We start from the raw sequence: 27,758 nt of genomic DNA on the forward strand, positions 1-27,758 counted from the left end.
CCGAATATCATTTCAACCATGATGTTACTTGCTCGTATTCGGAAACAAATGGGGAAAGCAGATAAAGCGATTGGCCTAATGGAGAGCTGTCTGTCAGCGACTGAGGCAGAGTTGGGACAGGACCATACAACTACGGTAGATATCTTGTCAACTTTAGAGCAGTGGCGGAAAGAGGCTGAAATTTCCGCACCCGCTTCACAGTGCCCAACTTCTTCGAGAAGTAGCTTGCAGAATCGCCAGAGAAGGAGGTGGAGGGCTCGACATAGGAATATAGGGAGAGAGACGGAGAGGAAGAGGGAGAGGAAGAGAGAGTTGGAGTGGAAAGGCACCACAAGATACATGTAGCTACGCTACGCGTGAAGCTAATTCGTTGCGGGATGTGTATTGTCATACGGGCATTTTGAAGATCTCTTTTACATATATCTGTGTGGTCACTCTTTACTGTATCTTCCCTGAATTCTTTTGGTCTCATTTTTTTCTACTCTAAAGAGCCTTTGTTTAGACCTCCTGCCCTCTTAACTATTTGTGACAAGCAGTCTTCACGTCAATCAAGAAATAGCTCTTCTACCTCGTTTTCTACCACTATTTCTGTTTTTTTTGCTAAAATTTTGTCTTTTTAAGTACCAACCTCTTCGCCGTATTGCTTAATGCCATCGACAATAAAGCAGGATGAATTCGGACAGCATAAATTTTACTCATAGCAAATACTAGACCAACAAGGATGCAATCTGTGTCATCGACCTAATAGACTACATCTTAGTTGTATTAGAACCTCCACTCACAAAGCAGCCCCATTCAATTTCCGCGGAAATCGTAGTTTGTCATCTCCTCTCTGAAGCGGTTTTTACCACTGTGGGTAGCTTATAAACTTGGAAATTCGGCGAACCGCGGAGCTTATGGATTTAAGGAAAGTGCACATATTTCCGAGCCACATGATTGGCCTCTGGTCTATCGATGCAAATGCTCCATCAGATCTAGTGCCATCTCGCTGTCAATATAGTGCGGTGCCCGCGCCGTGGAATCACGATATATGTATCTATAAATGCCCAACTGAAAACAAACTCATGTTTAAATAGATAGAGCTGCAAATTAGTTTCTTGTGCAAGAAGCACATTTTCAAGAACTTGTTGCATTTGTTTACCAGTGTGCTCTTCCAACTATGGCCGATAAACTTATTCGCGTTGCATTGGTCGGCCTCTCATCGAATGCCACTACATCATGGGCAGCAGTAGCCCATCTCCCATACCTTCAATCCGCTCGAGGCAAGACTCAATACAAAATTGTCGCGCTTCTCAACTCCAGCAAAGAGGCAGCTGAAAAGGCTCGGTCCCACTTCAATCTCTCTTCCGCCGTGAAAGCATACGGCGATCCTGCTCTGCTCGCCGCAGACGATGAAGTCGATCTTGTTTCAGTAGTCACCAGAGTTGACAAACACTACTCGGCCGCAGAGCCTTCCATCAGGGCAGGAAAGGCTGTGTACGTCGAATGGCCGCTGACTGAGAGCTTGGAGCGCAGCATCGCTCTTCTGGGCGACAGCAAAGAACACGAAACCAGCATCATCGGCCTACAGGCACGGCTCTCGCCGGTAACCACCAAAGTCAAGGAAATACTGGCATCTGATAGAATTGGAAAAGTTCTTTCTAGCGAAGTACGTGGCTTCAGCGCTACCGCATGGGGTAAACGACCTGGCACGATTCTTGCTGGCGGCATGGAAGACATGTTTACTCAGCGAGCAATTGGAGGTAACTTTGTTACTATTCTGTACGCTCACATGATTGACCTTGTACACTTTGTGTTGGGGGAGTTCAAAGATTCCCATACCGCAACACAGCTTCGATGGCCAGTGGTTGGAGTTGTCGATGAGGCGGGAGCGCAGCTGCGGACTGTGCGAAGCGACATTCCAGACCTCATCACAGCTCACGGAGAGCTTGCCCCAGGTGCCGCAAATATTCAACATGGCGCGACGTTATCGGTTGTTTTCAGGGGTGGTAACCCATTCAAGGGCGACCTACCCTTTGTGTGGTATATCCAGGGCCAAAACGGAGAACTGAAGATAACAAATCCTTTTGGGCCGGTCATACAAGCAGCCACCATACCCGGTATCAAAATCGAGCTTCATGACTACGCCACGGATGAGGTAACTGAAATCTCGTGGGAAACAGAGTGGAAAGCATGGCAACACGAGCTGCCAACACCAGGAGGAAAGTTGGTTGGAGAAATGTATAATCGATATGCTCAGTGGTTTCAACAGGCAGATCGTACGGCTATTCCTGAGGGAGGAGACTGGCCAAGACTAAAAGATGCTATCCGCAGGCATGAAGAGCTTGATAGGCTTCTAAAAGACTTTGATGAGTCTACTTAGAGTAAATACCCAGCTGAGCAAGTATTTGTATCATGATATCTCGCATTTATAGGGTAAGCTGAAGGCGTCAGGACTAGGAGCTTTTCTCAATTGCCAAAATAGGCAAGCAGCTAGCAGTCCACAAGAATAACGGGCGTTTTGCTTGGTATATCACCTAATTTGAAAATAACTGAACTGGGGACAGTGATGCTCTTAATTATAATGATGGCTCACCCTTTTATAACAAGATTCAAACGTCAGATAATAGCTAAAATTGCATTCTCGGACATTGGGACTACCTTTTGGTACAATCGTCAAGCACTAAGCTATAGGCGTACCAGGCGCTAATGGCACAGGGACTTGGCGCAAACGATAGCTACAGCTTGCCCAAAACCCTGACGTAACAAGGACCCAGCCATTTATTCTTCAGAGCTTGCTCGGTCCGCCTCGACCAAGACAACTCCCACAGCATCATGGATGGACTGGAGGAATTCGAGCAGCAGCTCGCCGCTGACAAAGCTGAGCGCGAAAAATCAGAACATGACCGCGAGCGACACCGCCATCACAAGCACAGACACCACCATCGCCGAGATCGAGACGACGACAGAGACCGCGAAGAAAGACACAGGCACCGGCATCGCGACGGTGAAAGAGATGGAGATGGAGACAGGGACGGTAACCGGGATCGCGATAGGGACAGGGAGAGGGATAGAGACAGAGACAGAGACGACAATCGCCGTCGCCGACACCACAATGAAGATGGCGACGAGGACGATGACCGTCGGCACAAGAGAAGCCGCCGATCACGCGACGAGGACGATGGCGACGAGGAGCACCGCAGACGGCGTCATCGAGAAGACCGACACCACAAGTCATCAGATGAAAAGGCCAAGATGCCTCCTTCGGATCAGGACAAGTCTTCAAACGAAGATGCGACCGGCACGTCAAAACCACTGGAACGAGATGCTTGGATGACCGCGCCATCGGCCTTTGAAGTCGAACATGTCCACCGTCCCGGGCAGAAAAAACCTCGATCGCCGACCCCAGAGCCACCGAAGCGAGTGATATCTCGTCGAGAGATTAACAGCGGCTTTCTCGAAGACTTGAATAGCGGCAAGCTGCCGTCCGCTGTTGAGCAGCAGCCATCTGAGAGAACAGTTGACTATACATTTGGCGATTCTGGCTCATCGTGGCGAATGACCAAACTGAAAGCTGTTTATACTGCGGCGGAGGACTCGGGACAGTCTGTGGAAGAAATTGCCAAGAAGCAATTTGGCAGCTTGGAGTTCTTTGACGATGCGCGCGAAGAAAAGGAAGAGCTGGAGAGGCGAAGATTATACGGCGACGATGCGAAGACAAAAGACAAGCCTACGGGTGAATTCTACCGAGAACGAGTGAAGAGCCAAAAACGTGAAGAGCCAGCAAGACAAGAAATCCGCCAAGGGGAAGTCGTGCGAGAGGATCATCCACAGCCAGTGCCTGTTCCAATGGACCAGACAGCCCTAAACAGACTTCGTGCTCAAATGATGAAGGCAAAGCTACGCAAGGCACCCAATGCAGCCCAGCTAGAAGAAGAGTACAACCTTGCGGCGGCAGGAATGACGCCTCGCCTCAATGCCCCTGAAGCAGTCGTCCTTGGAGTCATGGAGAGTCGCCAACTCGCCGGCGCCCGCGGGGAGGTCAAGGCAGTGGACACCAAGCGCGGACGCGAGCGCGGCCTCGTCGAAGAAAACACAGACATGACCATCGAGCAAATGCTCCAAGAAGAACGCCGAACCAAGGGGCAGGCAGGCGGCGAAGGCCTGCGCCTTGCCGAGAGAATCGCCAAAGACGCCAAATTCGACGACGACCTCGAGTACATGGACGAAAACGCCGAAAAGCTAGCAAAGCGCATCCACAAGAGCGAGGTCAACCTGAAGAACATGGCCGTCAGCGAGTTCCAGAAGATGAACCGCGTCCTCGAAAACTGTCCCCTCTGCCACAAGGAAGACAAAGGCCTGCCGCCCATTGCGCCCGTCGTCTCTCTCGCCACGCGCGTCTTCATGACGCTGGCCACCGAGCCCGAAATCAGCGAAGGCGGCGCCGTCATCGTCCCCACCGCGCATCGGACCAACCTCCTCGAGTGCGACGACGACGAGTGGGAGGAGATTCGCAACTTTATGAAGAGCCTCACGAGGATGTACCATGACCAGGGCCGGGAAGTCATCTTTTACGAAAACGCCGCCGCGCCGCACAAGCACATGCACGCCGCCATGATGGCCATCCCCATCCCCTACGACCAAGGCGCCATGGCACCCGCATTCTTCAAGGAGGCCTTCCTCTCTTCTGACGAGGAATGGTCCCAGCATCGCAAGATCATCGACACCGGCGCCAAAGCGAAAGAAGGCATGGGCCGCTCAGCGTTCCGCCGGTGTATCGCAAAGGAGATGCCCTATTTCCACGTGTGGTTTACGCTGGACGGAGGGTTGGGCCACGTTGTTGAGAATTCGGATCGCTGGCCAAAGGGAGATCTTTTTGCGAGAGAGATTATCGGTGGCATTGTGGATGCTGATGCACACATTATTAAGAAGCAAGGGCGATGGGCGAAGATTGATAGTAGGGTTGATGGATTTAAGAAAGGATGGAGAAAGTTCGACTGGACTAGAGTGTTGACGGAGGCGTAAGACAAAACATATCAAGTCTGTGTATACACTGTTTGGCGTAGTTCAAAGGTTGAAAGAGCTGTATTTTATAATTGTCAATTCACATGAATGAAAATTCAGGGCTGGTCAAACTCAGTTAAGCCCTCTCATGAATTTATTGAATCAGTATGAAGAAAAGAGAATCTGTGATTAACAAGAAATTAGATCGCCATGTACGCTGATGCTGCGTCAGACCTGACATAAGTAGCGAGTAGTAATTACTTAAAACAATTCAAAAAGGTAAAAGTCACCGCAGATTCTTTGGCAATTCCTCTTCTCCATCCTTCGGGGTATCTTCCTCCTCCTTTGTAAAGACATATGCTGCCAGAACATCTAAGCTTCTGTGATCTAAAAGCTGCTCTACTGTCATACGAACGCCATGATCCATCCTCCCAATTAAATATTAGCTTGTAGGAAGATGCCTACATAAATGGCACGGCTAAATTATTAAAAAAAATCTTAATGGGGGAGCCCTCTTGAACTGTGAAGCTCATTTTCCAGGGGCTCCGCGTCGTCCTCTTTCGCGTTCTTTGTTTCCCGCACTCCTCGTTGCTCTCTCCCAGTCTTCCCATTCTTTGCTTATCTCCATCAGCACGGAGCCCATTACTGTGGCGCTGGCCATTAAACCGTGGCCCTCTCCTTCGAGTACTCGGACTTCGCATCGCTTCATGATCTTGCCCAGCCATTTGACGTTTTCAACAGGGACCCGAGTATCTTCGCTACCGTGACGAATAATCACGGGTCGAGTGATGTCGACATACCGGAAGCCAATGGTATGTCGTCTTTCGAGACAGATGAGCAGATCCACAGCTGGATTTGCATTCGTCGTGGCAAGATCCCATATCGCATGTGTTAGCCGTATGTCATACGATTGCTGTCGTTCTTTATCGGCGAGAGGATCAAAAGCTGGAGGTGGGTCGGACACGTCGTTGCCCGTCGGAGGCTGAGGCAGAGTCTTGTCCACGCCTTCTTTGGCGTAGGGGAATGCCTGATCCCCTTCATTGACTAGAGTGCCATTTGAGTCCTTGCCGTCCGCCGCGTGGTTGCCGTTTTCCTTGTCCGTAGATGGTGTAGCATTTCTGCTGCTGCCATCTTTGTGGCCCGTTTTGCGTTTAGATTTGCGAGGATTCTTTGGTAAAGAGCTTGTAATTGATGAGCTGGTTGCCGACATGAAACTACTGTTGGCCGCCTTCAGAAAAGACGTTGGCAAGACGCGTAGGATTCTTTGAGCGGTTGGAAGCGTGTGTGATGGCGGCAATAGTGATGACGACCCAAAAACATTCATTTGAGAAGGCGGGATCCACGGTGCAAGCAGGTGGATTTTCCCTCGAATATGCTGAGGCATGCGAAGAGCTGTGGCTAAAGCATAGATGGCTCCAGCCGAATGAGCCATCAGAGAGAATTTGCTGATTCTCAAAGTTTGACAGATTGCGTACACGTCATCTGCAGCACATTTGTTAGCAGACATTTATATGTCACAAGTTGCATACATTTCAAATAAAGTCATGGCAACTTACCAGGCCAGCTGAGAGGTGTACTCGTTCCGTCAGCATAAGGCTCACTGTCTCCCACACCAGGTCGATCGGGGGTAATAAGACGGAGCCTCAGAGTCAACGCCAACTCGTCATAAAACGCAGTGATGTATCTCGTCAAGCCCATTCCTACACAACAGAAAACTGCATAGCCTTCTGGGTCACCGACCTCAGAAAACGAAATCACTCGGCCAGTCTCGGGATGGCGAATCTTTTGGGATAGCCGTGGTGAGCAAAGGTAAGATTCCACAGCATCATCGACAGAATCAGCAGACTGAGGTCTCTCATAGCCCGTGGGCTTAGTATTCGGAGCCGATTCGTCATTTGCGCGTTTATTCTCCTGAGGAATAAGAGGCACTGAGAGGCGCTTTAATCTAGAGCTACTGCGCTTCAAACGGAGTGTATCGCTGGGTCCAGGTGTTGTCTGGCTAGAAAGGCGTTGGTCTCTGCGATCAAACTCATCTCGCCGACGCCCCTGTGAGACTGATGGGAAGGGAGCGCCTTCATCTTCGAGCTCGTCTGTTCTCTCTTCTGCAATGTAGTTCGCGCTCAAGTAGCTACTAGACGCCCTCTGCTTCAGTTTTCGAGTCGAGTTCTCTTCAACGTCGTATAAAGACGACTTAGTGGTCGACTTATTGGTATCCGAGTCCGAGCGGCGATGCCTCATTTTCGTAAAGTCACGACCGTAGCCGGACTCTGTACTTTCGAGGAATTTGTCCCCAGCAAGTCCTTCGCTGTCTTTCATTGGTCGTCGAAGACTGGATCGCCTCCTACTGGAACTCGAATTGCGTAGACTTGAATCGCGAGCCGGAATATGGTGCAGGCCGTCTCCAAGCAGATTATCATCGGTACTAACTCCCGTTGGTTCCTCGCTGATGGAACTCTCCCCAAAGAATTGCTCTGTCTTGCTTCCGCTGTGAATGCTACTTCCTACTGTCGCGCTGCCGCCAACTATTGGAGTAGAAGAGGCTCGTTTTCTATCGACCTGAGGTTCGCGAAGGTGCTCTCTAGAGCCCATATAGCTAAGGACTCTGCTACTGCGATTCGACTTCTTACCCCAGCTGTCGAGAGAACGGCGTGGTCTCAGCTCCGGGTGAGGCGCAGAGCCACGTTCTACAGAAAGATTGCCGATGCTGCGAGCATCATCATTCTTGGATGCAAACGAGCCCGTGGATGATGGGCGAGAGCTTGCGGCGCTACGTATAAAGGATTTGAATCCACTCTCTCGACTTGTACTTCGGTGGCTTCGAGGGCTTTGCGGCGCGGTTAGAGGCGAAAAGCCGCTCGGAGGCTTGGATGTGCGAATAACGGGCGGGCTGGCCGCAAGCTCGTCGAGGGAAATAGGGCCGCCGTGCTCCTGGTAAAGGGAAGGCTGTTTGTACGCCCCGTAGTCAACGCCGAAACTACCAGAGCCACGCCTAGAGCGAGAACTGCGGCGGCTTTGGCCAGAGTTTGGGCTCGTTGGCAGAGAAAGAGTCGCTGAAGTCAGGCCGGTGTCGAAGTGGTGGTTGGCAGGCTCAGCGATGGCGCTAAGGCTGGTGATGAGACTGGAAATAATCTCAGGGCTCCCAGGCGGAATGGCGTATCGTTTGCGGGCGGCAGAAGTGGGCGTCGACGACATGCGATTGCGCTGAGACGAGTGAACACGGTGGGTGCGTGTTGGGATAGGGGGGCATCGAATCGATGGAAGTGCGTTCCATGGTGGGCGGCAGCGGCGAGCCGCAGGGCGACTTGTCCAACGCTGGTACTCGATAGCTTGAGACGGTGAGTGTCTAATGTCGACTGTCTCGCCTGGCTGCAGCGTGAAATTGGCGCACGCAGCCACGTTTGTCTGGCCCCGGCGGCAGCAAACAACGTCTGTGAGGAGCTTTTGCCTTTGCATGAAACGCTCCCCACGCTCACGCAGCCGGAGTTTCGGTAGGTTGTGGCCCGACCAAAGCCCGCGAGCCTCTAAAAGACCGGTACCAACAACTAGAACAAGAAGAAGACGAAAAGAAAAGAAAGGAAAAAAATATGGATATTCAGTGCTGAAGCGTGCAATAGTGTGAGCTCGGATGCAGCCAAAGACTCAAGAGGCGGCGTACGCGGACGATTCGTTGGAGCATGGACCGTTCTCTAGTCACCGAGACAGAAGAGGCAGGGAAATTAGTTGCAGGCTACTAGCACGGGGTCAAGAGTTAGCTGTGTCGCTTGTCCAGTCGAGTTCAATCCGAGCTCGAGTCGAGTCGTAGCGCACTGCTGCAGTATTTGCGAGCGTTCTCTGGTCTGAGACACACAGCACAAAGCCAAGCTGGGCCAGCAGCACAGCAGCAGCAACAGCGACAACTGCAGCGATCACGACGACAGCAAAAACGTCCAACGGCAGACACTTCTCGAGCGCCAGTATAGCTCCTGGTGCTAGCGAGCTCGTGGGAGATTTGACCCCTTTCGACAGCTCTGGCGCCGGTCCACTCCAATCACCAGTTTCGCCCGGCCGCCATTTTGGCTGCGGCACGGGCAATCAACGAGACCCCTGCCGCTAGAGAAGACCATCGATCGAGCATGATTCGGCCACGAGAGTCAACCGCAGACTGGAGGCGGTGGGGAGGGCTCTGATTCGACGGCTCCAAGCGGTGGCAGGGATGTTCAAATTGTTCTGTAGACGAGTGGGGAGCAGAGAAAGGGCGGGTCTGTCCTTTCGGCGGCACGTTGATCCTGTTCCGAGATCCGTACGGCTCGTACCCATTTCCAGGAGTCGAAGCGTCAAGATGCGAGAGACAAAACCACACGCTTAAGTAGCACTGGGTGAGCAAATTGCTGCCGTCGTGCATCGTCCAGTCCGAGAGAGGGCGCTGACCACTCGGTTGCGGAAAGCCGAAGAAGGATGCCGGAATCACATTCAACGGCGTAGCATCCGTGATGCACTGTCAGATGGAATCCCTGCAAGCGAGATGTGCAATCACACAGAACAGAGCCAGCAGCAGAGTGAAACATTGAAGCTTGCGCGCATTAGAGCAGTATATCAACGACATTGCTCTATAAGCAGTGTTGCAGAGGATCTGACTGCCACTCGCGCGCGTGCATCTTCATCCGCTTCCCCGTGGCGATCTTTGCTGGATTGTCCTCGCTTCGCTGGACCAGCACTGTGTGCCACCGTGGGATTGCGTGGGATGCGTGGTGATGGTGGTCCCAGGCATGCCGTCGCGATGCTCTACTGGACCTAGTGCTGGGCAGAAACAGGCAGCGTTGGGTAATACGCGTGGGTGCTTACATGCGTGCCGTGATATTTGTACGTCAGCGAAACCCCCATGCGATAGGAGCTGGACATGCGCGCTCAGTGCCGATCTGGCCATTGTGAGCTGACCACTGGTGAGACACGAGTCGACTATCGCAACGGCGACGGTCACTCGTGTGTATACAAATATATATAAGCTTCTTTTCCGTGAGCAACGGCCAAGGCCTGGCTGTCAGATTAGCCACAATCCCTGCAGCCATTCCTGGAAGGCGGGGAACGCAGAAGAAGCGCGAAGAAGAGATAATGGAGCTTGAGCAGCCGGGAGAAACGAATGACAGGCCGCCTGAGATGAGATGATCTGGTTAGTCGCGTGGCCAGCGCATCCTGGAGGATTCCCCTCGGGAGAATTTCAAGTCAGAAGTTAGAACGCAGACAGGGCAGGGCAGTACTAGTAGCTGGTGATTCTATCCCAATAGAATATAGCATTCCTAGCTCTTATCAGAGCAACGCCAGGAAGCGATATAAGGGGCAAGGGAAAGCATGTGCAAGTACGTGTAGGACCTGCAACAATAGGCACTTCATGGGTACATACTTACTCTGCACAAGAGTTGATACTTCTTACCTCCCGGATGTTACCCGTCTTGGTGCTACTCAAGAGTCCTGTCAGGCTCACCAGAAATCAGGTTTCTCATCTGAAGTAGATAGGGCTGATCGGTGTGGTAAGCCTGTCTGTCTCTACAGTATCCAGATAGGACCTCCCTTGTCAACCCTGCAAGGCATGCGTTGCAGATTTGGCACAATACCGGCCACAATTGCGAGCGATTATCTTGAATCCTGTCGAAAAATAGGCTGCTCTTTATATATGGTAAGCCATCGGACAAAGGGTCCAAGTGGCTGGCGCTAACGGCATGCATGCATATGCGTGTCCGCCGTCAGCTCCAATGCAACTCTGACAAGGCATCAACTGCCCCGAAGCAGCATAGCGCCGTGGTTGCGAGATGCAGGGCTGGATTTGATATATGAGGCGAGCTGCTGAACTCTGCCTGAACTTTCTGTTGTGTCGTACGAATTTGGGTCGTAGATAAAAGTTCTACTCGCGCCACCTCAGCAAGACGGGCGCCCGAAACGGAACCGTGCCATTCTCACAGGTGACCCTTACACACTGCCAACTCTTTAATCCCAGAGCCAACTGCAACTGCAGGTAACATCGATCGAACAATGGCGGCCGCGGCCACTAAGACGATCTTCTCCTTTGTAAGCTATGACAACCATAGGGTACCCCAGGACCCCAAGTCTCGCACCTTAATCCGTCGGCATGCTATGCGGGATGTGGCCACGACGAGAAAGCAGAAGCGAAACTATCGCGGCAACGCGGTCCAGTATCCAGAGTCGGTGCTGTACGGCCAGGACACGCACGATGCGTATGCTGGCCGTACGCCCGCTGGTAATGGAGCTGTAGCTAAGAGGCGAGCAACCAAGCGTAAGCTTTTGAAAAAGGCGACGGACAGCAGCCCGCAGCCGACTAAGCAGCAGCTCATACGAATCCACACAATCGTTGTCGATGACTACAGCCAGAAGTTTAGCACGAGGTTCCCCATCTTGGAGCTCATTGCACCACTCACAGGCCTGCATTTGGGAATGGCCTACCTCTCTTGCTTTACCATGGAGCCCGGCAGGACTGGAGACGGACTGTTCTCACTGCCGCTATCTCAAATGCAGAGCAGAAGGCTGTTAGACTATTTGCCTAGCCTGTATGGTAAAGCTACCGCCTTGACTTATACTGTCGACTGTCTTGTAGCAAGGCTAAGTCAAATCACTCGCGGCTTGGCTACCAACACTCCAACGCAAGAGATAGATGGCGAAGTTCTCCATCATTATGCCAAGGCTCTCAAAGAAATTCAGAGGGCCATCGACGATGAGGAGCTCCGAATGGCCCAGGAGACACTGTATGCGGCAGAACTCCTTGGCATTTTTGAGGTATGTCATGAATGAGATCTAATGCAACATGCGTTAGATAGAAAGCTCTATTGATGCCGTCAAGCGCTTTTACTGACCTTTTGGTTTTTCCGAAATTGTGCAGCTTCTGAGCCCCAATCCAGAGATGGCGTCCTGGAAGTGCCACGCAGCAGGAGCTGCCAGGCTGATTCAGCTTCGTGGCCCTGAGAGGTTCAAGACTGACTTTGAACTGGCTCTTTTCATGGCCCACATCGGCCCAATAGTATGTATACCTAGGCGAGAGACATAGGCAGTCCCACATTGAGAGCTCATCGCTGACCCTTCTCTCAAGGTCACTGAATCGTTCCTCAATAACAAGGAATGCTTCCTGACCGAGGAGCCATGGAAGAAGGTCTTGCGCGCCGCCATCTGCCATGACCCGACCATACCGCCGGAGCAGAGCAAGCTCATCTATCGGCTTTGGTCTGCCCTCATCTTTGGACCCAACATATTCAAAATGGTCACCAGCTTGGTCCTGTCGTCCACTCCACCTGCAGAAAGTGAGGTTGAGGCGGCAGTCGAGAAGCTCCAGAAAGACCTGACTTACTTGAGAATGTGGGAAGACTTGCTGCGGCAGCAGGAACAAGGCCAAACCCCTCCACATGAAGACGATGTGGACTCAAGCAGTAGCATGAAGTTCATCTTCGCAGCTCCGACCTGGAACAAGGGAAAGAACTCCATGCCGTGGCCGGTCCTCCGCGGCACCTTTATGATGTGCGGCATGCTGAAGAGGCGGCTTTTGGTGTCGCTTGTGCCCTCTCGCTTCCCTCACGTCGAGGCAGAGGCTCAAGCGCTGGCCGACACAACGCTGGAGCGCAGCACCAACCCAGTTGCACGCAGGGAAGATGGCCTTCTGGGCGGCCTTTTCCTGGCGCAAACGGTCTGGGTGGCGGAAGCCGTCATCTCCACAAAGAACATATGGTATGGAACCACAGCAGATGCAAACACGCTGGTGCCGGATAAAAATGCCATGGGGCCGATGATTGAACAGTGGAAGTTTAAGATTTGGTGCAAGGAGCTGGGAAGAAGCATTACGTAAGTGCTATTGTGGTTTGATGCATACTGCATGGAGATAGATCTCACGATGCCGATGCCGGCAAGTCTTACGGTGTTATGGGTTCATTTGTTCACACCACTCACATGCCTTCTGATTTTATTAGAACAAGAGGCGTTGGAGTTGCTGGAGTTACTGTCCGTTCTTTTCAATGTAAAGATACAAATTGTTGACCTAAAATTGTGTTCTTGACCGTGAGTACATGTAGATACCACCAAGCATCGTATCATGGTCGGAGCCAAACCTAGCTTTCACATTGTCCTTAGACATGCTTTTCTTCTTTTCCTTTTTTATACTTAATGTTGTTTCTTGAGGTCTTCCTCAAGACACTGCTGCAAGCTTGGATCAACACGCCCAAAGTACTCTGTACGACTGTCAGCTTCTGTCTCTTATACACGTATCGCTCCCACATGGGGGGGGGGAGTATGACTTACTAAGAACCTCCTTCCTTAGGGTGGCAGGGATGTCCTGCAACGTCGGAATGATGTTATATAGGAAATGTTCCTTGCCATTTTCCTCCTTGCAAATGATCTTCCAAAGCTGACGAGCTTGCACGAAATCGTTGTCAGAAAGTTTCGTAGCAAAGGACGACACTTTTCCGTCCCAGTGCTCTTGAAGTGGTATCTGGACCCGTTTGCTCTGAGAAACTGGGCGAAGCTCTGAGAAGACGTAGTCGGGGTCACTACCATAGTTTCCATTCATAGTTCCGGGACCGTCTCGCACATAGGGTGCGTAGACGGTATTAGTTGGCCTGTTTGGCGGCAGCTGGAAATAATTTGGTCCAACGCGATAACGGTGGGCGTCAGGATAGCTGAACATTCTCGCTTGCAGAACTGCACGTCATATCCATCAGTAACAGCATTCTCAATTGAGGGCACAACTGGGTTTACAAACCAGGATCTGCCGAGGGCCCAATGCCTGGAACCATGTTGGAGGGCGAGAAGCAAGCTTGCTCGATGTCTTGGAAGTAGTTGTTCGGCTAAATTCAAAAACTTAGTATGAAATATCTCTTTTGAAATATGAGTGATGAACTCACATTCTTATTAAGAGTCAAGCGGCCAATGCGGCGCAGAGGATATTTATCAAATGGCCAAGTGAACGTGCAGTCGAAAATGTCAATGGGTGCCGATTTGACCTGTTCAGGCTTCATGACTTGGACGCAAACAGACCAAGTTGGATACTTGCCGTTCTCGATAGACTTGAACAGATCTTTGACATGATAGTCCGGGTCTGATCCGGCGAGGCGGACAGCCGTGTTTGCGTCCATGGTCTTGACGCCATCCTCTGGCTTGAAATGCCACTTGACGTAGACATAGCTCCCGTCCTAACAATTGTTAGCGTCTGCTATAAAATAGCTAGCTTGCTTGGAGAAGTCCTCTTACAGCCTTGCTCAAGGTATAAGAGTGGACGCTATAGCCATTGATATTTCTGAGCGAGGCTGGAATACCACGCGATCCAAACAGGTGCATCAGAGCGTGAATCCCCTCCGGGTTATTCTTATGGAAATCCCAGAACATGGTGTTATCTGGAACATTAGTCTGAGGGTGCCTCTTGTGGCTTCGGTTCATAGACGGAAATTTGATGGGGTCCCGGATAAAGAAGACAGGAAGATCATTAAAGACAAAGTCCTGGATACCCTCCTCCGTATAGAATTTGATTGCCCAGCCTCGGACATCACGAACTGTGTCGGCAGATCCCTTTTCTCCACCGACGGTTGAGATACGGGTCAAGACCTTGGTCTTCTTTCCAACGCCGGTGAGGAAATCCGCATCAGTTATGTCAGAGACATCTTCAAGCACTTCAAACTCGCCAAAGGCGCCGGCTGCCTTTGCATGCACGCTCCTGCAATGCGAAGATGGATGAGTATTGAAAGTCCAATAACCACTCAACAACATAGCAATGGAGCCTTATTCTTACCTTTCAGGAATGCGTTCACGGGCAAAATGAGCCAGGACTTCAATGGTTTGGGTATCGCTCAAGACAACCAAACCACCGTTGCCGTTGCCATATCGAATTTGCTGCACAGAGCCTGGATCAGCGCTTGGCTGGCCTAGAGGCTATTAGTCAATTGATACAATTGAATGATTTGGTTTGAAAACTAAATCGATAATGATATTTTTCAACTATAGCAAAATCTCGAACGGAAACTTACCATTGGCCATAGTGCTAGTAGGATGGTCCGAAGAAGAAGAAACCGACTAGAAATTATGAGTCCTAGTTCTTCACACGAATATACATATAGTAGCTCACCATGTTTGCTGGGTATTGCTGAGGCAATAGTATTTCTCAGGCGATAGTGTTTTTCGGGCAATAGTATTTTTCGTTCATATAGCCAGGCTACGATAGCTATTTATGCCAAATCTTGATTTTTTTTTTTTTTTCAATTCTCCTCCCCCCAGCAGTCGTCAAATGGCCGGTTTTTGTAGCATGCGTGCCCATCTCGTAACGACGTAAACCGTCATTCTCCGCTTACGATTTCATCATTGGGATATTGAAATGTACGCTGATGGCTGAAATCCCCGCCATCATGCCGCTTTCGCGTATAGGGATTGGCGATGAAGCGGCTAAGGCAGAGTTCTACTAGTTCATGAGCTTGCATGCAGTGAGAAGGTTCTGCACGTTTACACCAATCCGGCTCAGCTATCATATGAAGCTCCCCAAGCCACCTCATGCGGGGGCAAAGTATATCTCGAGCTGCAGCAATCCTGATTGGATCGATAGTGTCGCTTCATTCATGATGACGCAGATTCCGTTTAGCGGTTAAATGAAGTGCATGTCTCCCCAGCCCAATTGAGGACGAGATAATGCAAGCTCGCAATCTCTTCGGACTTTGGAGCGGGGAATCGGGTAGCTATAAGTTTGAGTGCGCTGCGATCTGCCAGCCCAAGCATCACGCAGATCTCTCAATTGCCAAACGAAACTCTCTCAATCAGTAAAAGCCAGAAAAATTTGAATCAAGATGCCGCCATTCAAGACAATGATACCGACAAATAGTCGGCCCAATGAATGGAAGATTGAACAAGGACTTGCGGGAGCCGAGCTCCCGGTCATTGATATGACCGAGCCCGAGAATAAATCTCTCATCTTTCAGGTCTTCCCCGAGAAATTGACCAAGGATGAGGAAGCTATAAAGGCTGTGGGGGACCCTGAGAAGCTCTTTGTTCGGGAGCGAGATGGCTGGATCGGGTAAGTCATCGTCTAAGACATGATACATTGACGTGAACATCACGGTCTGTTACTCCTATGCTGACATGATATGCGCAAGCTTTGTCGAATGGGAGAATCATCCAGACAAAAAGGCGGCGGCGCACAAGATCCTGACGTCGCAGACATTTCCACCAAACCCTGAATTCCAGCTTGGACCTATCCCGCCAACTAACCCCGTGCTTCCCGGCACTCGCTGGAAGATGTGGCACCATGCTGTTGGCGGTGAACTCACCAGAGTTCCTGATGACTCTTGGAACTGTGTCCTCAAAGAGAAGCACAAAGATATGCTTCATCTCTTGCAGTTTCCATACAACGGGGAGCCCCCGAAGCGTCTGGTCACTGACAAGGAGATCACTCCCAACAACCTTCATTTTGTGAGAAATCATGGAGGCATCCCGATCATCGACAAGGACAAGTATAGCTTCATGATGGACGGTCTTGTAGCCAAGCCTCGTGAATACACCTTGGATGATCTCATGGATGAGTCCAGGTTTCCACGCATGAAAAAGACAATCACCATCCAGTGCTCTGGAACCCGCCGTATTGAACAGATCTTGAAGTATCCTGGTCAAGGTGACGAGATCCCTCAAGCTCCCTGGGCCGAGGGTGCAATTGGTACAGCTGAATATACTGGCATCAGTCTCAAGAAGGTAATCAAAGAGTGTGGAGGCTTGATCGAAGGCGCCAAGCACCTGGAATTCTATGGTTGCGAGACCTACTTCAAGGATGACAAGTGCATGAACTATCTTGTCAGTGTGCCTTGGTCAAAGGTCAAGGCAAATGAGGTGATGCTCGCATGGGAGATGAATGGCGAACCTCTGCCTCGCATCCACGGATATCCTCTCCGCATCGTTGTCTTTGGATACATTGGAGCTCGAAGCGTCAAGTGGCTCTACCGCGTCAAGGCCATCAAGCTTCCGTCTCGAGCACCTGTCCAGAGTGCCGAGTATCTCTACTTCCCGCAGCAGGTCGGAAAGCACAACCTGAAAATGACTGACGGCATTCAAATCCAAGAGATGCCGGTCAGCTCCGGTATCATGTTCCCGTGGACGAAGCAAGTCATCATCCACAACGGCAAGATCCGCTGCAAGGGCTGGGCTTACTCTGGAGGAGGCCGATGGCCAGAGCGTGTGGAGTTGTCAGCCGATGGCGGCTTCAACTGGTACACCATACCTCTCGAGAACCTCTCCAAGAAGCGGAGGTGGACCTGGCGCACATGGTCCTATGACCTCCCGTGCGACGTTGAGGGCTGGGTTGAGATTGTGGTCCGCTGCTGGGACAATGCCATGAATACGCAGCCTCCTGAGATTCGCACAGCCTGGAACTGGGGCTTGCATGTCACGCACTCTTGCCACCGGATTTCGGTGTACAGCGTCAACAGGAGCCGACCCAAGACTGACACTCGTCTTAAAGAGTTTGAGGATGCGGGCATCCCATTTGCCCCTATTACTGTGCCACTTACCTTTCCCTCGCAGACTTGGGATGATTATGAGAAATTCTGGAGGGAGAATGACCCTCGCGATGCTGAAGATGACTGATTATGTTGTTGATAAAGGTGCTGCTAGAAAAGATGTTGCCAGAAAAGGTGTTGCCAGAAAAGGTTCTTTCCAACGAGGTGCTCGTCGTTCTCTTTGTCTCTCTCTCTCTCTCTCTCTCTCTCCCCTCTTACAGCTACAGTGATGAAACAAAGAAAAGTGAAAGAGAAAAAAAGGAAAAAAAAATGAAACATCTAAATGAAAACATCTAGTTAGTAAACACCTTCTTTTTTTTTTAAAGGAGCTTTCGTTTCCAAACATGCTAGTCATAAGTTATGAATGAATTGAATCAATTGAATAACCGGAAAGAAGTGGTTTTAAAGTTACTCACTGTGATGTAACATTAGGTACACATCATGTTTGTGCCTTTCAGGTACAGTATGTGTTTCATCAGCGGTATCAGTGTTTGGCTATTCGAAGCCAGCTGTGGCGCTTCTTCATTAGCTGCATGAGAATAGCTGGGAACATGAATCTGTGATCTGTGATCTGACGATACGAAGGAAGTCCTAGAAGATTTTCCTCTCGCAAATTTTACGGGGCTTATTAATCACTCGCGCCGTCGCTGATTTTAGCCTGCTACAGCCCTCATGTGCTCTTTGGACTACTTCAATGGCATGACCATCTTGTTGGATAAAGCTTGAAAGTCAATCATTATTTTGTTATACAGTATTTTTTATTTTTGCGAGCATCAGGAAAAGTCAATGTCTATCTGGCAACCTAGCTGAGACACTATGCATGACGAAGAGCGGCAACATGAAGCCACTCCAACCGAGCGTCGCTTTTCTCTCGACGAGTTCTCGACTCCATCGACAAGCTGGCAACTCGATGACTTTGTTTTTGAGCCGGGATATGTCGAATCTCGAGAAGAATTGCGCTATTTGATGCTGAGCACCGCACAGACTGCCCCGCCATCTCCAACTCACGAAAGCAGCTTGACACTGAGGCAGGATTCGCATGAAAGCGAGCATCAGTCATCAGAACGCCATCAGGCTTCACATATTCTTTCACAGGGACGGAGGATTGAGTATCTAAAGAATTATTCAAGTGAGGTTGCTCCATGGGTAAGTCCTCCTATCGCTTCTTTAGATGTCACTGTATTCATCGATGGGTAGCTTGATATGTTTGACAGTTCTCATGCCTTTGGCCTACAAGTGCCCCTCCTGGCACAGACGTCCCCAGCTCTCTTATGTGCAATTCTGGCTATATCTGCGCGACAAATAGAGCGCAAAGAGGCGTCCGACGGGAACCCGACTTTACAGAATAACTTTGACAGTTTAGAGCTGTATCAGGAAGCGATCCGACTTCTGACGCCACTTCTACAAGCTCACGATCAAGCCGTGATTCCGATCTGCGTGATATTATGCTGCCTTGAAATGATGTCTGCCAGTGCACGCGATTGGCGCCGGCATCTAGAAGGATGCGCTGCTCTCTTCGATGCTTTCCAAGTCCACGGATTCGGTGGCGGACTGTTGCAATCCGTCTTCTGGTGTCACGCCAGGATGGGTGCGTTTACAATGATGTTACTCGTTATTCCAATGCCTAAACTGAGCATTTGAACTGACCAAAGCTGTGAACTAGACTTGTGTGGTGCCCTGATATCCGATGGGACGCAAAGTACTATGATTACACCAGCCGCTTGGCTGCCTCCTGATACCGACAGCTTGAGCGCCCGCCAATTGTTTAACAGCGTGAAAAGCCCCGACATGCACGCCAATTACGCTGTTTATCTCTGCGCCAAAGCTTGCGAGCTGGTTTCGGATCGCACACAGCATGATGAACTTGGTGTCCCCAATGGCTGTACAACAGAATCGTTTTCATCTCGCTGGAATGACCTGTGGGATGATCTACAAGCTTGGATAGATCATCGTCCCGGCGAGCTGTTGCCAATGTCTACTATAGAATCTCGCCCCTTTCCACAGATACTCTATCTCCACTGGGCCGCAATCTCCTCCAACCAGCTATACCACACTGCTTGCATTTTGATGCTATCTTCGATGCCGAGACGACAGGACGCCATACCCGGTGTAACGGGATCATGTATTTGGCATGCAAAACGAATTTGCGGCATTTCGTTGACCAATCCCCATCAAGGATGCCTCAACAACGCCATCCAGCCGCTTTGGTTAGCAGGAAGGCTACTCAGCCACGAATCAGAGCATACAATAGTGGTGAATCTGATCCGTGATATTGAGTCGATAACGGGATGGGGAACTTCTTGGAGAATTCCTGATCTTGAAGCAGCATGGGGTTATTCTATTCCAAAGCGCTCCAACTCCAGGCAGGCCGATCTCAGCTCGCCACAAAGTGCTCAATCTGGGTGATGGCATGCAAGAAGCAATCCAAAGACTGTCTCGCTCAGTTTGCCGCTGGCGACTCTGAAGCGTTCCACTCTTGCTTTAGCTGATCAACGAAGCTATTAACAAGCCAGCCGAGGGTACCAATGTGCTCAAATCCATGCAGTACTGCTCTTTGCTGAGACTCGTGGGTCATTTGTCGCGCAGCTACATAAAAAGAAGCCAAGAGGCATGGGTCCCAGCATTCACATCGATTATTATTAATGGCAATACTGCATATTCTTTGAGCATGCCATAGCTGCGATAAAGATGGTGTCCGTCGTTGCTCAAGCTGCACTGTCCTTGGCTTATTTGCTAACATTATCATCATGGCGGTATGATATAGCTGATTAGCGAGGGTTGCCATCCCATCGGTGAAATATATAACTGGAAATAGAGCTTTTCCATTATTGAGCTCAATGACCGGATGAAATATTGGCGGCCTATTCGTGTACCAATCATTGAGTTTATTGACAATGGACCTCCAGCGAACCGCTGGGGGTTTGGGGGGTTCGATATGGAAACCATTGGCCACATACGGATCTCCAAAAGAGAACTCAAGCGCTTCGGCGCATAAAGCAAGAGCCTCATGCGTATAGTATTCAGAGTTTCCGACATTAGATCCTCTGTGAGAAGAACTTTGAAGTAAGGATCTGAGAATGTTGCTGTTGACAAATGGGCTGGATTCTTTTAATAGAGCAGCAGCAGTACCTGGCATGGTCAATACATATTCTTCTGCTCAGAGCTACTAAATAATTCGATCGCTTACCTAGCCTGGCAAGCAGCCACACCATACGCGCGTTCAGGTCGTTTGATGATCTATGTTCAAGAAAAGCCTTATGTAGAAGCTTATTTTTACTCAATACGTCGTCCCATGATTCGGGAGGGTCAGTAAGGAAATGTTTCGTAGTCGCCAATATTGACCAAAGATGAACTTCCCACGGTGTAGATTGTTCGATGAGATCTTTTCTTGTATCTGACAGACCATCTGTACGAGTTGCCATTGGACCCCTATTAGAATCAGCATGAACATGATGGATATTATATGAAGCGCTGCAAAGTTCCAAGAGTGCATCAAATGACAACTCTGATCTCATTGCAAGATGCGGAACAACGAGACCAAAGGCTTGGATTGTGTCACACATATCCATCTGATTTTACATGTCAGTCTACAACCTCCGGCATACAAGAGTAGGAAATTTGCCTCACCCATGGAGCAATCTTATATCTATAGTGCCTCAGCAGGTCAACAGACCGTCCTGTCGAAAGCTGAAGTGCCACGCGATGGCTTACTGGGCCAATATTGCCAATGCTCTCCAGCTTTGACAGCGGTGACAATATATTGCCCCCTTCATAGTCTCCTGTGTTAGAGGTAAGATGAAGTGATGTATCCGCCTTATGATCTCCAGCACCAAGAGTCATCAAAACACCCAGCCCAATCTCGAAACCATCGCCCTTTCTCATCATATTCTGATCTTGGTGGCTATCTTCATGGCGATAAAGCGACATATCATTTGGGATTTGTGAATCCAGAGATTTCGCGGCAGCCGTTTCATCTTCGCGAAATGTGTCATCAGACCCAGAGCAGATATTTGGCGGTTCATCAATACGAGTACTAGCTATAGTCGGTCCTAGGTCGCTTCTTAGGGGTGGACTGTAACATATAAAAGTGTTTTCTTTCTCGGGAGAAAGAGGAGAAGGAATTAAGGCTTGAGAATTTCTGCTGAGACCGGCATCTTTCGGTCGAATGTGTTCGTCGTCCACAAACTTTTATCATTGAATAGAGTTAGTGCCGATTTCCACAAGAACAGAAGAGAATTAGATATTGACCTGAATTTTAGAATAGTTTCTAGAACCATTGTATTTCCCATCTAGATTACTATCAGGGGCGGTAATAGCGTTCTTTTCCAAAAATGAAAGCCTCGGGCCATATATGCACTCTGCGTCTGCATCGAGACAGCGTTGGCAGCGAGGTTTGCGTTCATCACCTACGTTTTGTTTCTTTTTTTAGCCTTATACCATTGTCAAGAAAGTTTCTAGAGGAGAAAATCCGGGAAGAGTAGCTGGGATCACAGCCTCTAGGAGAGATGCGCCCAGAACTCCAATTGCGGTACACTTCAGCTTACATTTGCGTCGCCGAGTTCGGCACCTCAAACAGCCTGTTCTCGCTCGCTTCTTCCGATCTCTTTGAGATACAACTATTGCTTGACTTGCCATGGCCACCATCAGAATCTGGTACCAAGGTATTTCAGATAATGAATCCAGCAGAGGGCGGCAAACATCTCCCGATAGATCGTAAAAGTGTAACAGCTAACAGGCCAATTGCTGCAGCGCCACCGCCATCCTCATTTGCCTATTTTACCCGTTTCAGTATACATAGGCACACCTTCGGTTAATTAGCATTCTCGCTCTCGTTAATTTAGTGTGTATGGAGCATTTTCTGCGTAGGCTCAGCACTATCGAGAACCATCTCCATGCTAAATTGAGGGCCACTCGCATGCGGGGTATCTATCTCCGAGGTGAATTTCACTACTTTTGATATAGTGGAAGCGGAGCATGTAGCTTTGACCTCCATAGGGTAAATGATACAAAAAGAAATGTGAAGGCTTTAGGCTTCAAATGTTTATTCAATAACAGAATCACTGGCGCCTGAAGAATGCCGAACTAGAGTAGATGATGTAGAGCCCCGAGAAGACGGCGATGATACAAAAGCAGTATAACAGAGCAAGACGCCATTATGGTTGGATAGGTATACACTACAAGTAAAAAGTAAAGAGAAAATAAATGATGACCTTGGACTGTAATGATGCAGCTAATGAAATAATTTCACAATTATTGATAATGAATGAATTAAGATTAAGTAATCCTCTTGATCTTACAAATCAACAAACTCTCCTCTTAGAACCTCATCCTCGCGGATCCTTGTCAAATATTCTGAAATCTTGGACACAATACTGTCGACATCGAATCCAAAGTACTTGTACGCTTCCGGGCCTGGAAGGCTGTGTCCAAACCGCTTCACGTTTATACCTGCATCGGCATATCTCTCCCACCCATTCGGGGCGTATGGCTCAATGATAATCGCGGGAATCCCGAGGTGTCTTCTCAATGTATCCCGTTTATAATCCAACGTCTGGCCTTCAAACAGGCGCTGGCACGGGAAGCTAACTACTCTGCAGCGGATGCCTTTTGACTCGCGCAGTTGGACGGCAGCATCAAGAGCGTGCGATAACTCTGCGCCAACGCCAATGAGTGTGAGCTGCGCATCATCATCTTCTTGGACCACGTAAGCGCCCTTTAATACACCATCTCGCCGGGTAGCTTTCAACTGCGGGACTTTGTGTCGTGAAGTCGAGATGACAGACGACATATCCTTCGCTTCGATGGCTGCAATCCAGGCACCGGCTGTCTCCTCGCTGTCTGCTGGACGGATATACAGCAAGTTTGGCATTGAACGATATAATGCGGCCAGTTCGATGGGTTGATGGGTCGGGCCGTCTTCACCCATTCCAATGGAGTCGTGAGTTGCTGCGTGGATTACTTGCAGTCGCTGCAGGGCACCCATTCGTACCGCCGGCGCGGCGTATAAGTAGAACATGAAGAACGAGCTCGTAACTGGAATAAAAGTGCCAGGAGCAAAGGCTGCTAGTCCGTTGGATACGGCGCACATTGCATGTTCTCGTACGCCGTAGTGAATATACCGTCCTGCATAAGAACCATTGATGCCACAGGTTGTCCGCAGATCAGGCTAAATATACCGTCATTAAATGATATAGCAAAGATTCTTAGCGAGGAATTACACTTACATGCTGATAATCTTCCTTTCCTTCCCATCCCATGTGTACAGATGGCGAGAGGTCTGCTGTGCCCACCACAAACGAATTGAAATCTTTGGCGAGAGGGTTGATCATCAATCCAGACGACGCTCGCGTCGCCATTGGCTTATCAGAAAGAGTCTCTGGACTAGGTAATAGTGTCTTCCATTTCGATGGTAGCTTTCCATCTAAGCGTTGTTGAAACTCCTTGAAAATGTCCGGATACGCCTTCTTATATCGATTCACGAGCTCTTCCCACTGTGAAACAATCTGTTCTCCACGACGGGGTAACTCGGAAAAGAATTGACGAACCTCTTCACCGACCACGAAGCGTTCTTCTGGGTTGAAGCCATATGCTTGCTTCATACGCTTCACATCTTCAACGCCGAAAGCGGCTCCGTGTGCCTCTGCCTGTCCAGCGACTGCGCTGTCTAGACCGATGATCGTTTTTATGTTGATAAACGTCGGTTTGTCAGTAGAAGCTCGGGCTCTTTCTAATACGGCCACAATGCCTCCCACGTCGTAGCAACCGTCCTCGACGTTGATCACGTTCCAACCACACGCACGCATTTTTGCGTCAACGTCTTCAGTGTTTGTCAAATCCACTGAGCCATCACAAGTGATCTGATTGTTATCGTATATAACAGTCAGATTGTTGAGTTTGAGATGGCCCGCGAAAGATATGGCTTCGAGCGCCACGCCTTCCTGGAGACATGCGTCTCCCACCATACACCATGTATGATTCGACACAACATCGTATCCAGGTCGGTTATATGTTGCCGCAAGGTTTTTGGTAGCCATAGCCAATCCAACCGCATTAGCGACACCTTGGCCCAAAGGCCCTGTTGTTACCTCGATGCCTTCAATCTCAATCTCTGGATGGCCAGGGCAGATGGAGTCCCATCTTTTCGAGTGGTATGACTTTAGCTGATCCATTGTCATGCCGCGGTATCCTGCCAAGTGCAAAAAGGCGTACTGAAACAAGCAAGTATGGCCATTCGAGAGTACAAATCGGTCTCGGTTGAAGAAGTCTGGGGTATGTGGTGCGTAGCGCATCACATACTTCCATAAAGCGACTCCAATCGCAGCCATGCCGATGGCGCCACCAGGATGACCGCCATTGAATTGTTGGCAGAGGTCACTGATAAGCAAACGAAAGGTCCTAAGGACGATGGCATGTTCCTCGGAAATTTTGTTCAGCCCATTTTTGTTTTCAATGACATCTCCTACGCCATTTTTGGCGACAATTGGCTGGACAGAAAGAATTCCAGGAGCCATTTGCTTGATGAGAGGCAAAGTAACGATAACAAGGGGGTTATTCCGACTCTAAGTTGACAGATGTGAGGCAAAAGAGGCAGAGATTATGGATAAGAACTACAAAAATGTAGTAATGTTATTTCTTTTTGAACTTGCAGTCCTATTTCTATTATAAGCCGACACCTGAATGCATATCCACTTCAACTAATGCGGGCGAGTCCTGGTGCGAAAAGATGGCCGAAATAGGAAAGTTTAGCCACCTCGTCTGAGATCTTGCACTGAGCCTTTCGGCCCCTCCAAACGGTTCATCCAGTCGCATGATCTGCCTTTATTACTTACTTTGCTTCCGATCCTGTTTGGAAATAACTTCCGCTCTCCTCTTTTTAGCCTAAAACTGTCTTGCTGTAGTTCGTTCAGGTATATCGCAGCCTAGCCGCAAAGCGTCGTGGGGCTTCAAGTTCAAGCAACCTACCTATATAAGCTGTAGGATACAGGCCACGACGCCGTAAACTCGCCAGATATATTTAATCTTTGCAATATTCTCTAAATCAATGTTTTCCAATGAAAAAGAAATGGCACCTGCGACGATCACCAGTAGGGATTCGCTCGATGTATCAGCAAAGATACAGCAAGAAGCCGGGGCAGCTGCATATTCAAATAGCCAAAAGCTTGTCAAAACTACACGGCCTAATCCTTCTTTACAAGCAACAGCCGACCACCGCCTGAAATTAGTCGAAGCTCCAGTTCCAGAACCGGGCCATGGAGAGGTCTTGCTCCACGTGAAGGCTACTGGAATTTGCGGGTGAGTACTATTAATTACAAAGTATATTACGTCTAGAAGAGGCTGATGGGTTCATTGAAAGATCGGATGTCCACTTCTGGAAATCCGGGCGGATAGGCTCCTTAGTTTTCGAAGGGGATTGCATCTTGGGCCATGAAGCTGCTGGAGTTGTCCTCAAATGCGGAGAGGGCGTTACGAATGTTGTACCTGGTGCGTTTGCAATTTTATAGTATTGTGTAGCTGACACTGATGGTAAAATTAGGCGACAGGGTAGCTGTTGAGCCGGGTATGCCATGCGGCGAATGCTTCCTTTGTTTAGAGGGGAGGTACAATCTCTGCGAAGACGTCAAGTTCTCCGGCGTCTATCCTTACGCTGGAACGATTCAGAGATACAAGATTCACGCTGCTAAATGGCTTCACAGGTGTGTTTCAAAATTCTATTTCCCCGCATAAATGCGTCTAATCTTGAACATGGAATTCCAGGCTCCCTCATAATTTATCTTTTGCTGAGGGCGCTCTTCTTGAGCCTCTAAGCGTTGTCCTCCACGGCATCCGCACCGCAGGCCTAAACCTTGGCTTTGGCACGGTTATCTGTGGCGCGGGCCCTATTGGGCTAATTGCTTTGGCTGCGGCGAGAGCGTCTGGCGCACATCCGATCGTCATCACAGACATCGAGCCAAGAAGGCTTCAGTTTGCCCGAGAATTTGTCCCGTCGTGCCGGACCTACCGGGTGGATCCCTCGTTAGATGCAGCGGAGAATGGACGTCGAATCCGAAGACTCTTTCGCAATGATGATGCTAATACGGCACCAGAGCTTGGGCAAGATCTCAATCAGGAGTACTACGCACCGAGAACTGTTCTAGAGTGCACAGGGGTGGAAAGCAGCGTCTGTACTGCCGCATATACTGTTCGACGGGGAGGAACCATCTGCATCATTGGAGTAGGCAAATCGATCATGAATAATCTACCTTTCATGCACATTTCTCTGGCTGAGGTACGTAATACCAGCACAAGATGTCGATGCCACGTCAAGTTTGGCCACTAACAATCAATATGTAAAGATCGAACTCAAGTTTATCAACCGTTATCGCGACACATGGCCGGCAGGCATTGCGTGTCTTAGTGGGGGAATCCTTGATTTAAAGCCTCTAGTAACCCATGTTTACCCCCTTGAAGATGCTGTTGACGCCCTGCATCTCGCAGCCGATCCAAAAAATGGAAGTATCAAGATTCAGATTGTTGATGAAGGAGGAGAACATACATTGCCGTAGGCTAAGCGCACGTAGAGCTATTTACAGATGTTTTTTTTTCTCTTTAGGGACAGAGTAGCCTACCACTTTTCCCTGGCGAATATTACGAATCAGCTAATCCAATTTCCAAGCCGTATGAAGATGCTACTGGACTTGGGTCGTATGAATCACAGTGTGTCTCAAATCACACGTGCTGCCCTGACACGTGCAATTCTTTGATATTGTTATATCGTACCTTTATTATAACGCAACAAAACGTATAATTACGCACTTCACAGCAGCTGTCGTGTCCCTTTTATTTGTACGACTAAAGAAAAACGCAGACGGGCCTCCCATAGCTGTAGGTTAAAAAACGGGTCTGGTCTCACCCTTACTGAACGAAGTTAACCATCATACACGCCCTTAGCTTACATTTCATTCTAGTAGCAGCAAGCAATTTCAAACTCGCGGAGGAAATGGCACCACTTTTCAATTTAGCGTAGCCCAAGGGTTCGTTTCTCGAGATGTCGAATGGGAAGGCAAGGCTCCCTCACCGCTGGTATGTGCTGTAAGCCAGATGCATGTATTAGTCGTACCAAGATCAGCCACCCGCGGCTGTAGTAATACTTTATCTCATATTGTTTCTATTGGCTATTGCAAGTTTGCCACCTAATCCAACGTACCAAGGTTCCAAGCTGATCTTTCCCTTTAGGCGCCGCTTCGTGTTGCTCCGATTGGGCAGCAGCCGCCCCCTCCCACGCAAGGGATGCGAATGTTTGTGCCA

General features: G+C 49.5%; 9 protein-coding genes across 9 annotated transcripts; 6 read left to right on the forward strand and 3 right to left on the reverse strand.

The window, feature by feature from the left end:
- The first annotated feature begins 1,061 nt into the window (after positions 1–1,061).
- On the forward strand, positions 1,062–2,576 carry TrAtP1_003128 (uncharacterized protein). Its single transcript, XM_014087398.2, has one exon. It carries the CDS (start codon positions 1,160–1,162, stop codon positions 2,360–2,362), a length of 1,203 nt encoding a protein of 400 aa, XP_013942873.2. The 5' UTR covers positions 1,062–1,159; the 3' UTR covers positions 2,363–2,576.
- A 238-nt stretch (positions 2,577–2,814) lies between these two features.
- On the forward strand, positions 2,815–5,004 carry TrAtP1_003129 (uncharacterized protein; the record flags this gene model as incomplete). Its single annotated transcript, XM_014087701.2, has 1 exon — positions 2,815–5,004. One exon carries the CDS (start codon positions 2,815–2,817, stop codon positions 5,002–5,004), a length of 2,190 nt encoding a protein of 729 aa, XP_013943176.2.
- Positions 5,005–5,512: 508 nt separating this feature from the next.
- TrAtP1_003130 (uncharacterized protein) lies at positions 5,513–8,175 on the reverse strand (the record flags this gene model as incomplete). Its single annotated transcript, XM_014087702.2, has 2 exons — positions 5,513–6,465; positions 6,540–8,175. 2 exons carry the CDS (start codon positions 8,173–8,175, stop codon positions 5,513–5,515), a joined length of 2,589 nt encoding a protein of 862 aa, XP_013943177.2.
- Positions 8,176–10,986: 2,811 nt separating this feature from the next.
- TrAtP1_003131 (uncharacterized protein) lies at positions 10,987–12,802 on the forward strand (the record flags this gene model as incomplete). Its single annotated transcript, XM_066111756.1, has 3 exons — positions 10,987–11,745; positions 11,849–11,986; positions 12,056–12,802. 3 exons carry the CDS (start codon positions 10,987–10,989, stop codon positions 12,800–12,802), a joined length of 1,644 nt encoding a protein of 547 aa, XP_065967835.1.
- A 390-nt stretch (positions 12,803–13,192) lies between these two features.
- On the reverse strand, positions 13,193–15,070 carry TrAtP1_003132 (uncharacterized protein; the record flags this gene model as incomplete). Its single annotated transcript, XM_014087704.2, has 7 exons — positions 13,193–13,650; positions 13,712–13,796; positions 13,854–14,141; positions 14,200–14,659; positions 14,735–14,867; positions 14,970–15,015; positions 15,068–15,070. The coding sequence occupies 7 exons, from the start codon at positions 15,068–15,070 to the stop codon at positions 13,193–13,195; spliced, it is 1,473 nt and encodes a 490-aa protein (XP_013943179.2).
- A 706-nt stretch (positions 15,071–15,776) lies between these two features.
- Positions 15,777–17,562, forward strand: TrAtP1_003133 (uncharacterized protein; the record flags this gene model as incomplete). Its single annotated transcript, XM_014087705.2, has 2 exons — positions 15,777–16,003; positions 16,083–17,562. 2 exons carry the CDS (start codon positions 15,777–15,779, stop codon positions 17,560–17,562), a joined length of 1,707 nt encoding a protein of 568 aa, XP_013943180.2.
- Positions 17,563–18,163: 601 nt separating this feature from the next.
- On the forward strand, positions 18,164–20,789 carry TrAtP1_003134 (uncharacterized protein). The gene is made up of 3 exons (XM_014087706.2): positions 18,164–18,620; positions 18,672–19,062; positions 19,138–20,789. Exons 1-3 carry the CDS (start codon positions 18,291–18,293, stop codon positions 19,878–19,880), a joined length of 1,464 nt encoding a protein of 487 aa, XP_013943181.1. The 5' UTR covers positions 18,164–18,290; the 3' UTR covers positions 19,881–20,789.
- Positions 20,790–22,767: 1,978 nt separating this feature from the next.
- TrAtP1_003135 (uncharacterized protein) lies at positions 22,768–24,985 on the reverse strand (the record flags this gene model as incomplete). The annotated part of the gene is made up of 2 exons (XM_014087349.2): positions 22,768–23,640; positions 23,699–24,985. The coding sequence occupies 2 exons, from the start codon at positions 24,983–24,985 to the stop codon at positions 22,768–22,770; spliced, it is 2,160 nt and encodes a 719-aa protein (XP_013942824.2).
- A 551-nt stretch (positions 24,986–25,536) lies between these two features.
- Positions 25,537–27,016, forward strand: TrAtP1_003136 (uncharacterized protein; the record flags this gene model as incomplete). Its single annotated transcript, XM_014087405.2, has 5 exons — positions 25,537–25,766; positions 25,828–25,955; positions 26,008–26,167; positions 26,229–26,739; positions 26,807–27,016. The coding sequence occupies 5 exons, from the start codon at positions 25,537–25,539 to the stop codon at positions 27,014–27,016; spliced, it is 1,239 nt and encodes a 412-aa protein (XP_013942880.2).
- Between the last annotated feature and the right edge of the window lie 742 nt (positions 27,017–27,758).

Source organism: Trichoderma atroviride, chromosome 2 (genome assembly GCF_020647795.1).
Source record: "Trichoderma atroviride chromosome 2, complete sequence".
In the NCBI taxonomy this organism is placed as follows: Eukaryota; Fungi; Ascomycota; class Sordariomycetes; order Hypocreales; family Hypocreaceae; genus Trichoderma; species Trichoderma atroviride.

Bases quoted from the DNA above. Each gene is read 5' to 3' on its own strand.
- TrAtP1_003128 (XM_014087398.2), top strand. From the start codon at position 1,160: ATGGCCGATAAACTTATTCGCGTTGCATTGGTCGGCCTCTCATCGAAT.
- TrAtP1_003134 (XM_014087706.2), top strand. From the start codon at position 18,291: ATGCATGACGAAGAGCGGCAACATGAAGCCACTCCAACCGAGCGTCGC. The intron at 18,621-18,671 runs GTAAGTCCTCCT...ATCGATGGGTAG, and splicing joins CAAGTGAGGTTGCTCCATGG to CTTGATATGTTTGACAGTTC. The intron at 19,063-19,137 runs GTGCGTTTACAA...GCTGTGAACTAG, and splicing joins CTGGTGTCACGCCAGGATGG to ACTTGTGTGGTGCCCTGATA.